The 13,885-nt window shown below is 66.6% G+C and overlaps 2 protein-coding genes across 3 annotated transcripts; both read left to right on the plus strand.

The window, feature by feature from the left end:
* The first annotated feature begins 1,445 nt into the window (after positions 1–1,445).
* ACBD4 (acyl-CoA binding domain containing 4) lies at positions 1,446–9,450 on the plus strand. Of its 2 annotated transcripts, XM_085562072.1 has the most exons (10): positions 1,448–1,628; positions 1,697–1,817; positions 1,889–1,973; positions 2,044–2,164; positions 4,386–4,499; positions 5,331–5,437; positions 6,009–6,156; positions 7,267–7,418; positions 7,771–7,815; positions 8,090–9,447. In XM_085562072.1, the coding sequence occupies exons 1-10, from the start codon at positions 1,559–1,561 to the stop codon at positions 8,198–8,200; spliced, it is 1,074 nt and encodes a 357-aa protein (XP_085418198.1). In that variant the 5' UTR covers positions 1,448–1,558; the 3' UTR covers positions 8,201–9,447. The 2 variants fall into 2 exon arrangements, with proteins under 2 accessions (XP_085418199.1, XP_085418198.1); XM_085562073.1 differs by lacking the exon at positions 4,386–4,499 and having other exon boundaries at positions 1,446–1,628; positions 8,090–9,450.
* Positions 9,451–9,668: 218 nt separating this feature from the next.
* Positions 9,669–11,107, plus strand: HEXIM1 (HEXIM P-TEFb complex subunit 1). Its single transcript, XM_085562076.1, has one exon. The coding sequence runs from the start codon at positions 9,865–9,867 to the stop codon at positions 10,777–10,779; it is 915 nt and encodes a 304-aa protein (XP_085418202.1). The 5' UTR covers positions 9,669–9,864; the 3' UTR covers positions 10,780–11,107.
* Positions 11,108–13,885: the final 2,778 nt, after the last annotated feature.

Here is a 13,885-nt window from a genome sequence, read left to right on the forward strand (position 1 = left end):
CACAGAGCTCTGCCACTGCCCCGTGGCACTGTCCCCTAGCACAGGGTCCCCGTCCTGGGGCCACAGTGTCCCTGCACCGCCCTGGTGCATCACAGAACTGTCCCAAAGTCCTGTCCCAGGGCTGTCCCAGTGCTCCACACCTGGGCTCTGGCCTGGGGCACTTTCCTGTGACACCATCTCGCTGTCCCTGTCCCTGTCCCTGTGCCTGTCCCGGTGCAGTGTCCCCGTGCCCTATCTGGTGCTCCTATCCTGGTGCACTTTCCCTGTCCCTGTGTCCTGTTTCACTGTCCTGCTGTGCTGTCCTTGTCCTGTCTCTCACTGTCCCACTGTCCCTGTGCACTCTCATTGTCCCGCCTCACTATCCCTGTGCACTGTCCCACTGTCCCTGTCCCTCTGTCCCTGTCCCTGTCCCCCTGTCCCTGTCCCTCTGTCCCTGTCCCTGTCCCCCGTCCCTGTCCCTCTGTCCCTGTTCCTGTCCCTCTGTCCCTGTCCCTGTCCCTGTCCCCATCCCTGTCTCTCTGTTCCTGTCCCTGTCCCTGTTCCTCTGTCCCTGTCCCTGTCCCTGTCCCCCTGTCCCTGTCCCTGTCCGTGTCTCTCTGTCCCTGTCCCTCTGTCCCTGTCCCTGTCCCCCTGTCCCTGTCCCTGTCCCTGTCCCCATCCCTGTCTCTCTGTTCCTGTCCCTGTTCCTCTGTCCCTGTTCCTCTGTCCCTGTCCCTGTCCCTGTCCCCCTGTCCCTGTCCCTGTCCCTGTCCCTGTCCTTGTCTCTCTGTCCCCCTGTCCCTGTCCCCATCCCTGTCCCTCTGTCCCTGTCCCGGTCCCCCTGTCCCCCTGTCCCCTTGTCCCTGTCCCTCTCCCTGTCCCTGTCCCTGTCCCCCGTCCCTGTCCCCCGTCCCTGTCCCTGTCCCCGTCCCTGTCTCTCTGTTCCTGTTCCTGTCCCTGTCCCTGTCCCTCTGTCCCTGTCCCTGTCCCTCTGTCCCTGTCCCTGTCCCTGTCCCTGTCTCTCTGTTCCTGTTCCTGTCCCTGTCCCTGTCCCTGTCCCTGTCCCTGTCCCTCTGTCCCTGTCCCTGTCCCTGTCCCCCAGTCCCTGTCCCTGCCCCTGTCCCTGTCCCTATCCGCATCCCTGTCCCTGTCCCTGTCCCTGTCCCTGTCCCTGTCCCTGTCCCTGTCCCTGTCCCCATCCCTGTCCCTTTGTCCCTGTCCCTGTCCCCGTCCCCGTCCCCGTCCCTGTCCCTGTCCCTGTCCCTGTCCCCATCCCTGTCCCTTTGTCCCTGTCCCTGTCCCTGTCCCTGTCCCTGTCCCTGTCCCTGTCCCTGTCCCTGTCCCTGTCCGTCTCCATCGCTGCAGTCCCTCCCGTCTCCGCCAGGCGGCGCTCCGCACGGTCGGGCCGGCAGGGGGCGCGCGCGCCGCGCTCGGCGCCGGGAGATCGAGGGGGGCCGGGACCCGCTCCGGGAGCCGCGCGCTGATTGGGCGCGGCGCCGAGGGACCGATGCAAGACGGGCGCTGATTGGCCCCGCTCGGCCCCTCACGGAGAGGGACGCGGGCCGGTGCCGGTGCCGCCATGGAGGAGCCGCGCTGCGGGGCGCAGTTCCGCGCCGCCGTGCGGGTGATCCAGGGGCTGCCGCGCAGCGGTGAGTACGGGCCGGCACCGGGGCCGGGCGGCCGCGCTGCCGGCCGCCCCGCTGAGCGTGTCCCGCAGGTGCGTACCGGCCCTCGTACGAGGAGATGCTGCGCTTCTACAGCTACTACAAGCAGGCGACGGCGGGGCGCTGCCAGGGGCCCCGGCCCGGCTTCTGGGACCCCATCGGCCGCTACAAGTGGTAAGAGCGGGGCCCGGTTCCGGTGCGGTCGGGCCCGGTTCCCCGGCCCCGCTGACGGCCGCGCCCCGCAGGGACGCCTGGCACAGCCTGGGCGCGATGTCCAAGGAGGAGGCGATGGCCGCGTACGTGGCGGAGATGAAGAAGGTGGCCCAGAAGGTAACGGGGCGGGCGGCGGGGCCGGGCCGGGCGCGGCGCCGTGCCCGTGTCCAGCCGCGGCCCTCCGCAGGTCATCGACACCGTGCCCATGGACGAGAGCACCGAGGAGATGTTCCGCTACTTCGAGCCGCTCTACGAGGTGATCCACGACATGCCCCGGCCCCCCGAGTCCTTCTTCAAGAGGAAGGGGGGTGAGTGGGGCCCCGGCTGCGCCCGGCGCATCCCTGCCCTCGGTGCCGCCCTCCCGGCACGGCGCTCCCGCTGGCACCGGCACCGGCACCGGCACCGGCACCGGCACCGGCTCCACTTCGGTCCCTGAGCGGGCACAGGGTGCACGCACCACAGCCCAGCGACCCTTCCGGGCACTGCTGCTGCCGAGGGGCTCCCGGGGCAGACCGGTGTCCCTGTGTGTGACACTGCTGTCCCTCTGTGTGACACTGCTGTCCCTGTGTGTGACACCGGTGTCCCTCTGTGTGACACTGCTGTCCCTCTGTGTGACACTGCTGTCCCTCTGTGTGACACTGCTGTCCCTGTGTGTGACACCGGTGTCCCTGTGTGTATCACTACTGTCCCTGTGTGTATCACTACTGTCCCTGTGTGTGACACTGCTGTCCCTGTGTGTGACACATTCTGGGCTTTCTCTCCACAAAACCTTGAGTGAGAATTTGAGCTCTGGGCTCCCGGTGGCCCTCGGCCGTGTGCAAGGGCAGGGATCAGCTCCTGCTGGGCTCTGCTTCCCTTGGCTCCGGGAACATCTGGACAGGCCGGGCAGCTCCTGCGTGGAGGGCATGTGGAGAAACAGGGCTTGAGAAACGGGACTGTTTGAACCGGTTTGGGCTAGAGGAGCTTTCCGAGCCCTTTCCGTGCCTGTGCCTCTGCCTGGGCTGGCCTGGCTGAGTCTGACTGCTGAGCAGGGGGGGCTGGGGAAGGATCAGCTCCCAGCACAGGGGTTTAGGGCGAATTCACAGTCGGGTGTGTGAGCTGTCAGTGCTTTGGGAGAACCCTGGCAAACACACTCACTCCCCAACATCTGCCCTGTGTCTGTCACCCCCTCCTTCCAACCAAAACCAAATGGGATTTTCTGGGATGCCAAAACCAGTTGTCTGTAAGGCTTGGCCCCAGGGTGGCCGCTCCCTCCTGTGATACCCAGGTGCTTTGTTCTCCATTTTGATGCCGAATCCCTTTAAAAGACAGATTTAGTTTTTCTCTGAAATGTAAAAGCTGTGTCGCTCTCCACTGGGAGTGTCACTTACAGGTAACATTGTCACTTAAATCTAAACTTGCTGGAACAAGGAACAAGAGCCAGAGGTGGCTGGAACTGAGGTGCAAAGCACTGAGCTCCTCAAGGTGTTGAGTCATTTGTGTTAAAGGCTCCCAAACCCGCCTTCAGACACTGCAATCACAGCTTGGGTTGCTCTTAACTGAAGCAGAAAGGGGATTTCAGAGTGTGGAGCATGGCAGGTGCCTCCAGCAGCTTTTGGGCATAGAGCTGGGGGTCTGGGCAGCTTTGGTTTTGTTTATTTACAAAAACAACACATTATAAAGGCACCTGGAACCCAAACCATGGATGGATCCAGGTCCCAACAGGTCTCCAGTGAGTGGGGCTTTCACCAGAGTCTTGTGAACGTGGTGGCTGGAGCCAACTCTGTCCAGGTGCTGTGTGAGGTGATGGGAGCCACACTCTGTGCACGCTCTGCAGCACACCCTGAGGAGGATTAGGGAATGGGGAGGAGAATTTGGGAGGATCCAGAGCAGGGCAGCCCTGGCACTACCCTTCTGTGGAGTACAACTGCCTTGTCCCCCTCCATGGGTCCCCTGTGATGCCGAGGGCAGCCTGGGGACAGCAGAGAGGTGAGGGAAGGAGCAGCAGGGCAGCGTTGCCACACACCTGCCTGCCCAGGAGCAGGGAGCAAAGTCCTGGGGGCTGCTGGAAATCTGGCTGGGATTAACCCCGTGGGCTCCACAGGGTGATGGGGAGCGCTGGGCCCTCTCAGGGTGCTGCTGGCCACACAAGGCTCTTCCAGCCAACGCCTCTTGCACTGGGCTCTGTTACTGTGGGTGGGCCGTGGGCACTGCCAGGGGACAGCACTGTCACTGCCACTCACCAGCACTGATCCCTCTGCCTGCTGCCCCAGGGGCTTGGGGACAAGGACACCGCAGCCACCCCTGGGTGAGCAAGGTGGTCTGCACAGGGTGACCCCTGGTGAGCTCCCATGGGTTCCTGGGCTGTCAGCAAGCACACCTGGCTCCTCTCCTGCCCTGCCAGCTGCTGGCACTGCACAGGCTGCTGCTCCCTGCCACTGGCATGTCCCCAGCTGTGTGGCAGGCCAGCCCAGCCACAGGGAGCCAGCACAGCGAGGACAGCAGGACTGAGCCCCAGCGTGACCCTGCTCTGCCTTTCCCTCTGTGCAGAGAGCCGGGGGCAGCAGGATGGGCCCAGCCAGGACAGCCCCGCGAGCAGCCCGGCCCCGGGGAGCCCCAGGGCCACCGAGCCTGGCCAGCAGCAGCACGGGCAGCACGGGCCAGGTGGGTGTCCCTGGTGGGGCCAGCGCCTGGCAGAGATCCCCCAGCGCTGGGCTGGGGCTCCATCACCCACGGAGCTCTTGGCTTCAGCACCTCTGCCCCAGCCCTGCTGGTGCTGCAGGCACTGCCCGGGCCACGGGGTCCAGCCCTCACTGGGGTAACCCTGGGCATGTGGGGCTGGCTCTGCCTCACTCCTGCCTGTGCAGAGGGGCCAGGATCTGCTAAGCTGCAGGGACAAGGGGAGGCTGTTGCCCCATAGACTGGGAAAATCACCCTGGAAGGTCTGTGATCCAGGAGGGGATGTTCTCCCGTGGCTCAAGCCACGTTTTCAGCTCCTTGGCACTGGGGTTCACAGTGCCAAGCCCTGGTGCTGCCTCAGCCCTGGCTTTTCTCTCCCAGCCCCTCGTGCAGCCACCCCTTCCCTCCCTGGCCCCCTCGAGGGGCCCCTGGCTGTGCCCCGGGGTGGGCAGGGAGGTTCCTCCTCCCGCTGCCGCTGCAGCCTTCCCCCAGCAGCAAATATGGTCACGGAGCGAGTGCCAGAGTGCCAGCCCTGCCAGCCTCCAGTGCTGGGGCTGGCAGTGCCAGGGAGCTGGGCAGGGTCCCTGCCTGTGCCCCTGCTGCCCCAGGGGCCCTGCGTGTTGTGCGAATGGGACACTGTGGGCAGCAGAAGGGAGAATTCAGTCCTTGGATTCATGGCCATGTTAACAGAGCTGCCTCTGCCCCCACAGTGCCTCAGTTTCCCTCCCACCTCGCCCTGGGCATGCATATCCCTTGTTCCAGCTGTGCCCCCACACAGCCAGACAGCCCTGCCCCAGCCCTGTGCTTCCCTTCCAGGGGCTGGGCTGGCTCCTGCCCCCGAGGCGCTAGAGGGGAGCCAGGTGACGAGTGACTCTGAGGGGGACGCGTTCTGTGACACCCTGGAGCAGATGGAGCCGGAGAAGGTAACGGAGGAAGCGCTGGAGGCTTTGCCACCCCTGCCCTGCCCATGCTGCACAGCACCACCAGCCTGGGAGCCTCATGAAACCCCCAGGGACACCCTCCTGCACCTCCCTGTGCTTCGTGCCACTCCTGGAGCCTGGTCCCCGTCACTGAGGGATGCTGAGGAGCCTCCCTAGCCCCCCGACCCCTGTGATGAGGCTCTGCTGGGGCACTGGGGGCTGGTGGAGCTGGGCAAGACCAGCAGCTCCACATGGGTGCCACCACCTGGATTGTTCCCCTGCCACTTCTCCCTGCTGCCACGGGCCACATTTGGCACTTGAGGTGCCATGGTGAGGCCTGGTGGGTCTGAAGGAAGCCCTCCTTCTTTTGCCACCTCAACTCTGGGCACTCACTCCCCTGAGGTGTCACCTCCCAAGCCAGATGCTGCCTGGTGTCACCCCTGGGATTCATCTTCACTCAGCCCCACGCACCCTCCACGCCCAAGAATGCACCACAAGGGAAGGACCCCACTGCTGCCCTGGCATGGCCCTCCCTGCCCTGGGGGTCTCAGGGCCCTTCTCTCCCGTCTCCTAGGCCGGGCAGGTGCGGGGGCTCACCCCAAAGGGGGTCCAGGCTGGGGCTGAGCCCCCAGAGCCCCACAGTGCTGGGCAGGGCGAGCGGGGCGAAGGCAGAAGAGCCGAGGGGAGCAGCAGCACAGAGCCAGCCCTGGGCTCCGAGAGAGGTGGGTGCAGAGCTTGTCCCTGCGCCCCTTCCTGCTGCTGCCCTCTCCCATGGGCTGCGCTGGGGGGTGGGCTGGGGGCTGCCACCGCCCCAGGGGACTGAGTTTGGCTCCAGCACCTGTGGTTGGGCCATCAGCAGCTGAAGGAAGCCACAAGTGTCTTGTCTCTGCATCCCTGGTCCCCAAGCAGTTCAGCAGCTTTAGTCCCCCAGCACACGGCCCTTCCTTTGCCTGTTTGCTGCAGTGGCACCAAACTGCCAGAATTTGGGGGATGCTGTGCTGGCCCTTCAGCAGCCAGGCAGGCACTGCAGGTCCCTGGCTCTCCTGCCCAGCTCCTGCCCCCGGTCCAGCTACATCAGCCGTGCCTTCGAGTGTGGGTGGTGCCAAGGGGGAGCTCTGCCCAGCAGGGCAGGGGTGAAGCTGGGCCCTGTGCCCTGGAGGCCTTGGGGACAGCAGTGCCACTCACCTGATGTCACCGGCACTGCTGCTGGTGTCGGGGCACCACCAGGCCTTGAGCTGTGCAGGGAGGAGCCTCCTGCCACCCCCTGTGCTCTCCCCAGACGTGCTGGGCTGCCCTGGGGTGACATTGCCACCCTCACCCGTGGGACTGGTGCCATTGCCTCACCTGGGCACAGCCCACGTGTCTCACCCTTTCCCCTGCTACTGTTCCCTTCCGGCTGCTTGACCTTGGCAGTGAACTTGTCCCCAGGCCGAGCTGGGCTGTCCCCAGGGCTGGCAGCGCGTCCCTGCCTGTGTCCTGCTCACTGCCTGGAGTATCCAGGTGTCTGCCAGGCTGGTCTGGGGCCTTTGCTGGGCCCAGGGGTGGTCGGGGAGGAGCTGCCCTGGCCCTGGGTGTCCTGCCCGGTGGTGGCACCTTCACCAGGTGACCCACACATATCACAGCACCCACCCTGTTGGTGGGCTGGCCACCCACTGCCACCTCTGCGACACTGGAGTGCCACAGTGGTGCGTGGCCCTGGGGACAGCCTGGGTGCTGCTGGGGCTGCCAGGCTGGGCTGGCATCGCCTGCGGGGTGGGCAGTGCCAGCCCCGGGGCTCCTCGGGTGGTGCTGTGCCCGCCCTGCCACCCGTGTGCCCGTCGCTGTGCCCGCAGGTGTCCGGCCGGCCGGGGGGCACCCCGGGAGCAGCCCCGAGCTGGCAGCAGAGCTGGAGGCGCAGGTGGGCAGCGCGGTGCGGGCGCTGCAGGAGGAGCTGCGGCGGGCACGGGAGCGGCTGAGCCGGCTGGAGGCGCTCGGCGCTGCCCAGGTATGGCCGGGGGCAGCGCCGGGGCACCGCAGAGCCCGGCCGGGACGGCGGGGCTCAGCTCCGGGCCTGCCACACGGCTGCCCACGCCCGGGGACCCGCGGGGTTGGTGTGACACGGCCTGGCGGGGCCGAGGCTGGTGGTGCCCTGAGCCGGCCCCGGTGGAGCTGCTGCCCTCGCTGCCAATGCTCCCCTCGTTCCCACTGCCCCTGGGGTCCTGGCCCGCTGCACCATTCTGATCCTCCCAGGAGCCCTACACGGACTCTCCAGGCCATCCCCTCCCTCTAACAGGGCACAGGGGCTGGAAGGGGGGTGCCAGCCCCGCCTGCACCCCAAACCCTCTCCTGTCTTGCAGGGCGAGGCAGCTGGGACAGAGCCCGGCCCGGCACTTGCTCCACAGGTGAGTTGGGGATGGAGAAATGCTGCGGGGTGGCCCCGCTGTCCCCCTGCCCACCCGACAGCCCACGGGGGCGTGGGGACACGGCTGGGGGAGGTCAGGGAAAGGACCCCAGCTGGGCAGCAGGTGACATCCGTGGGGACACGGCCGCAGGGACGGCGGTGTGATCTCCAGAGGAGGAGGGATGTGCCAGGACACCGAGCATGGCGGCGGCTCCTTTCAGCAGAGGGCTGACGGGTGTTTGCTGGCATCGGTGACACCTCTGTCCCCTGGGCAGGCCGTGTCCCGGTGGCGCCTGGCCGTGTCCCCACGCACGCTGCTGTTCCTGGCCACCTGGCCCTTCGTCACGCAGTGGCTGCTGCGCCGCTGGCAGGGCAGGCGGAGGTGACCACCGCGTCCGCACCGCCGCCACCGCCGCCCTCACTGCCCACCCGCTTCGCACGAGCCACGGAGCCACGCGGGAACCGCCTCAGCAGCCACGGGCCCGGCGGGCCGGGGCTCCCGGCACGGGCACCGGCACGGGCCCGCGGGGCACGGACAGCCGCGGGCCCGGGACACCACCGAGCCGCCCCAATTAAAGCTGCCTTTTCGGTCCAGCCCCGCTGCTCGTCCCTGCCGGGGGAGGGCACCGCGGCCAAACGCCCCGGCCCGGCCCCTGTCCCCGCCCGGTCCCCTCCCGGCCGTGTGGCCGCGCAGGCGGCCCGGCCTGTGCCCGGCCTGTGTCCCCGCCGGGCCGTGTCACACCGGCTGTCCCGCTGGCTGTTCCCGGGGACCCCCGGGCGCTCCTCGGGCCGGGCCCGGCGGTGCCACCCCGGTGCGGGCAGGGCAGGTTGGCCCCGCCGGTGGCAGGCGGTGACTCGGAGCCCCCGCCCGGCCGCGAGGCTGCCCCGGTCCCCCTGTGCTGCCCCCCAGACACGGAGCCCCGGCAGCCCCCAGGGCCGTCCATGGCTCCCCCAGCCCCGTGTCCCCCAGCGGGGCCCCCAAACCCCTCCAGCCCCCGCCCCCCAACGTGGGGCCCGAGGGGACATCGCCACCGTGGCTGGGGGTGGCGGGACCGGGCCCGGGGCCAGCACAAGGCCCGGGACCCCCATCCCCCTCCCCCTCCTGCCCCTTGCCCCTCCCCCGCTCCCCCAGGCGTCGGCAGCGCCGCTCCGCACCGCCCCGGCTAAAGGGACGCGGCGCCTTTAAGAAAGGACTTCTTTCCGCTTCGGTTTGTTTACATCTCCCTCCGCCAACTGCAGTACCACCGCACAGCGCCGGGATCCTTCCACTCGCCCCCTTCCCCCCGGGCCCGCGCACCACCGGAGCCCCTCCCGGGCCTCCCACAGCCCAACCCGGCCCGGCCCGGCACGGCCCGGCCCGGCCCGGTACAACCCCCCCGGTCCCGGGCCGCGGCACCGCCGGCGGCGCCTCCGCCGCGCGGGGACTCTTTTCGGACCGTGCCACAGCCCCGCCGCGGGGGGGGCGCGCGCGCTGCCCTCGGCGCGGGCCTGAAGGTCGCGGGGCGCGCGCGGGCCCGCGCACCGGGACTCCCCCGCCGCGTGGTACGGCCCGGTCCCGCCCTCGTCCCCTCGCGATTGGTGGAGCTGCGCCCGAGTGACGTCCATCCCGGCCAATGGCGGCCAGTCGCTGCAACGGCCAGGGGCGTGTCCCGGCGGGCCGGCACGCCCCCCGCGCCCGCCGATTGGCCGCGAGGCGGCACCGCCCGCGCGCTCGGGGCCGTGGCGGCGGCGCGGGGCGCGCGGCGGGGGCGGGTCCCGGCGCGCGGCGGGGCGGGGCGCGCAGGGCGCCTGCGCGGGGCGGGGCGGGGCGCGCGCGGCTATAAAGCGGGCGGCCGCGGCCGAGGAGAGGCAGTCGGGAGCGGGCGGCGGCGGGCGCGGGTTGGGCCGTGGGGTGGGATCGCGTCGGGAGCGGCGGCGCGTGCGGTGCGCGCGGGGAGGCGGGCCCGGCGGCGTTAAACCTCCCCCGGGCCATGTCCCGGGCGGCCTGAGCGGGGCCAGCCCCATGCGGCGCCGGTAGCGCCCGTCAGCGAGCGTAGCCGAGAGCAGCGCTATGGCCGACGCGGCGCCCGCCGAACCGGGGCCGGAGCCCCAGTGCGAACCGGAGCTTCGCTCCGAGCCCGAGGCGCCGGCGGAGCCGCAGTCCGAGCCCGAGCCGCAGCCCGAGCGCGGAGAGGCGCCGACGGAGGACGGCGATGCCGGGCGGCTGCCGCCCCCCGGGGCGGAGGCGGCGGCGGGCGGCGCCGAGGGGCGGCCACCGGCGGGTGGAGCGGGGCGTCCCGGCCTGGGCCCGCGGTACCGGGCCGTGGGACGCACCGAGGAGTGGCCGGTGAAGAAGAAGCACCGTCGGCGACCGTCGAAGAAGAAGCGGCGCTGGAAGCCGTACTCGAAGCTGAGCTGGGAGGAGAAGCAGCAGTTCGACGAGCGGCAGAGCCTCCGCGCCTCCCGGCTGCGAGCGGAGATGTTCGCCAAGGGGCAGCCCGTGGCTCCCTACAACACCACGCAGTTCCTCATGGAGGACCATGACCAGGAGGAGCCCGACCTGAAAACCGGGCTGTACCCGCGGCGAGCGGCCGCCAAGTCGGACGACACGAGCGAGGAGGATTTCCTGGACGACGCGGCCGACGAGGACGGGGGCAGCGACGGGATGGGGGGGGACGGCAGCGAGTTTCTGCAGAGGGACTTCTCGGAGACGTACGAGCGGTACCATGTGGAGAGCCTGCAGAACATGAGCAAGCAGGAGCTGGTGAAGGAGTACCTGGAGCTGGAGAAGTGCCTGTCGCGCATGGAGGAGGAGAACAACCGGCTGAGGATGGAGAGCAAAAAAGCCGGGGGGGAGGCGGCGGACCCGGCGCGGGTGCAGGCGCTGGAGCGGGAGGTGGACAGGCTGCGAGCCGAGAACCTGCGGCTGCTGCGGGAGCAGGAGCTGCCCCGGCAGGAAAAGGGCCCCTGCAAGCCGGGGGAGTGACACTGGGCAGGGGGGCGCGGGGGGGTTTTTACAGTGCTGGGTGGAACATTCGGTCCTTGTACAGAGTCGCCGCGGACCCTTTTTATGGGCTAAACTGCAGCTGGGTGGGCCGAGGGCTCCCCCTTTTTTAGGTGGCTGTGACGGGGCGAGGTTGGGGGGGTTGATGTATTGGTGATATCTGGTTTATGGTTTGTTTTTGGTTTTTTTTTTTTTTTTTTTTGTGTCTAAACCAAAAAGAAAAAAAAAATCCCCAGAAAAGCTGTAAATTGGCCAAAACTGACTATAAAGAATACAGAGGTCTAATAAATTTAATTACTTGTAACTGTAATAGTTTTGGTGTGATTTCTCGAAAATAATCAGAATGGCATTCCACCAGGGAATACATCCTGGATTATTTTTGTCATGTTACAACTGTTGTTTCATTAAACTTAGTTGTAATTCCCCGCTCAACCCTTTTTCTTATTTTCCCCCATTTGTTTTCAATTTTAATTCAGCTTAATGAGCTGAAATAGTTAAAAGTACCTGGAAGGGGGGTAAAATGGTGTGTGATGGACACAGAGGGCACCTCACTGAGGGAGGAGTAGCCTCAAGTCTGTCTGTTTGCCTAAGGCTCACTTAAACTTGACTGTTTCCCCACAGCTCTGCAGGAATCCAGGTCATTAACTGAAATCTGGGCAAAAACTGCCCCAGAAAAATCTTCTTCAAGCTACAAGTGAGAAGGAAAACCTTAAAGTTTTGGAGCAGCCCAAGGAAAAGTTTTGGTAGTCAGCGCTTGGCCTCTGAAATGGCTGACGAGGGAGCAGGGAAAGGCGATGGCTCCGGCTGCCTCCTGCTGCACCTGAGAGGGGGAGGAGGGGGGAGAAGCTTTTTTGGGGGGCAGAGAGGGCATGGAGGGGTGAAGCAGGGGAGGGCCGAGGCGCAGCCAGAAGTCGGGATCGGAGTGGGAGGTGCCGAGAGCCGTACCTGGCGAGGCAGGAGCCGGGATGGGCCCGGGCAGCTGCCGCAGACCGGGGGAAGCGGGCACGGGCACAAACCCGGGGGCGCGGGGCTGGCAGGGCCGGGCCGGTGGGACCGGGCCGGGGGTAGCGCGGCGGCGCCGAGGGGCTGGAGAAGTCCCACCAGCTTTAACCCCAGCCTGGCTAAACCCCTGCCGCCCCACGGGGAAAACAGCCTTCGTCAGGGAACGGAGCTCAGGGGAGTGGGGCACAGCCCAGGCACGTCGCCAGCGCTAGCAGCGCAGCGGGGCGGTGTGAAATGGGGGTTCAAGCGGCCGAGGGAGCCCCTGGGAGGGCAATCACAGCGGTTTGATCTTCCCCCCCGCCCCCAGCCCTGGGGCACCGGCGGGGGAAGGAAACGAGCCAGGGCCCCTTGCTCAAGAGCCGGGAGCCAGCGGCTCCTTCCCTGGGCCGTGACAGCGCCGGGGAGGGGGGAATCCTGCGGGATCCTGCGGGCCGGGATGGGGCCGGGCCCCGTCCTCCTCCGGCCCGGCCGATGCCTCCCCGCCGTTTATTTCCCCGCAGAGCGATTCCCTCTCGGCCATTCCCGCAGCAGGCGTTTTCTCCCGGGGCAGGACGAGTGTCCGGTGGCACCCATGGGGTCCCTCACGGTCCTGGCTCTGTGAAACGCAGCTCCCGGCACCGGCTTCGTGCGAAAACCCGGATCCAAGGGGATATTCTCCGGCAGGTTTTGCCCTCATCCACTCACCCCGCACCTGTCAGGTTCAAGTCCCTGGAATAAATGTTTTCTCTGCAAATGCTTTAAAAAATACAACTTAGAAAAACCCAGCCCAAACACACCAACTGAAAGGACCACAATGATCAACTTCCCAACCTCCTCCACCCCCACCACCTTTTCCTGCTTTGTTCTGTGCTGTTGTAGCAACTCTCCCTAGGAACCAGTTACCCTGATCCCAAGGGCTCAGTGCAGCTCGGGTGCACCAGGGACATTTGGGGACCTGTGAAACCTCCACGTGGATCAGGAATGGACAGGGAGCTCGTCCGTGCTCCTCCCTGGCCGGGGCAGAGCTCCCCATCCCCAGGCTTCCCACAGCTCTGGAGCCAAGGAGCTGACACGGAGCCCCAGCAGCAGCGACCAGCCCGGCCCAGGACCCAGAGGCTGCAATCATGGAATGGTTTGGGTTGGACATAACCTTAAAGACCAGCCAGTGCCAACCTCTGCCGTGGTGGGGAGGTCCTGGCACAGGTGCCCAGAGCAGCCCCTGGATCCCTGGAAGTGCCCAAGGCCAGGCTGGATGGGGTTCGGAGCTCCCTGGAGCACCTGATGTTGCTGCCATGGCAGGGGGTGGAATGAGATGAGCTTTAGGGTCTCTTCCCACCCAAACCATTCCGTGATTCTCCGGACAGGGATGCCACTAGGCCAGGCAGGAATCACTTCCCCAGGGCTCCACGGCTGTGGGAGGGCAACGCCAACACTGGATTTGGGGCAGCTGGAAACAGAGCACTGGGGGACCCTCTGGCAAAGGGCTTTCCCAGCTCCTCCCCTCTCAAGGGTTTTGTTTTCAGAAGAAAGGGCTGAAATTCTGTCCTGAGGACCCCGAGGCAGAAATTACAGAAACACAAAAAATGGAGAGTGCTCCATCCCATGCATGGGAATGGCCTTTCCCCTTGGACAGAAGCAGAGCAGGGACAGAGCAGATCCCTGGAAACACTGCACATCCAAGAAGGAAGTGTCTGTGAGCGCCACAGCCTTGGGGTGAGGTGAGCCCCAGATCCTGCCCTGGGACACAGCAGCCCCTTGGAGCTGCTCCTGGAGCCTGAGCTCGGTGAAGCCGGTGGCTCCCTGGTCCTGGGGCAGGGTTGTGCCCAGGGACACGGCTCTGGCAGCCCCCGTGCCCTGCCACCACTGCCCCACACTGACTGCACTGCCCTTCACTGCCTCCACCTGCCCAGGACACGTTGGTGATGGTGACTGGGGGTCACACAAGTGGCATTTTGGTGAAACAAGAGGAGAATCTGCAGCTGGTGGGGCCATCACAAAAAACCTGCAGCTCTTTGTGCATCTGCAACAGAGCAAGCCCTGGCTGGCAGCTCCAGCCCCTCGGGGTTGCTCCTCTTCTGCCCCCCCCCAACCCCGGCACACCTGGGCA

This window comes from Lonchura striata, chromosome 27 (genome assembly GCF_050655825.1).
Source record: "Lonchura striata isolate lonStrDom1 chromosome 27, ASM5065582v1, whole genome shotgun sequence".
Taxonomy (NCBI): Eukaryota; Metazoa; Chordata; class Aves; order Passeriformes; family Estrildidae; genus Lonchura; species Lonchura striata.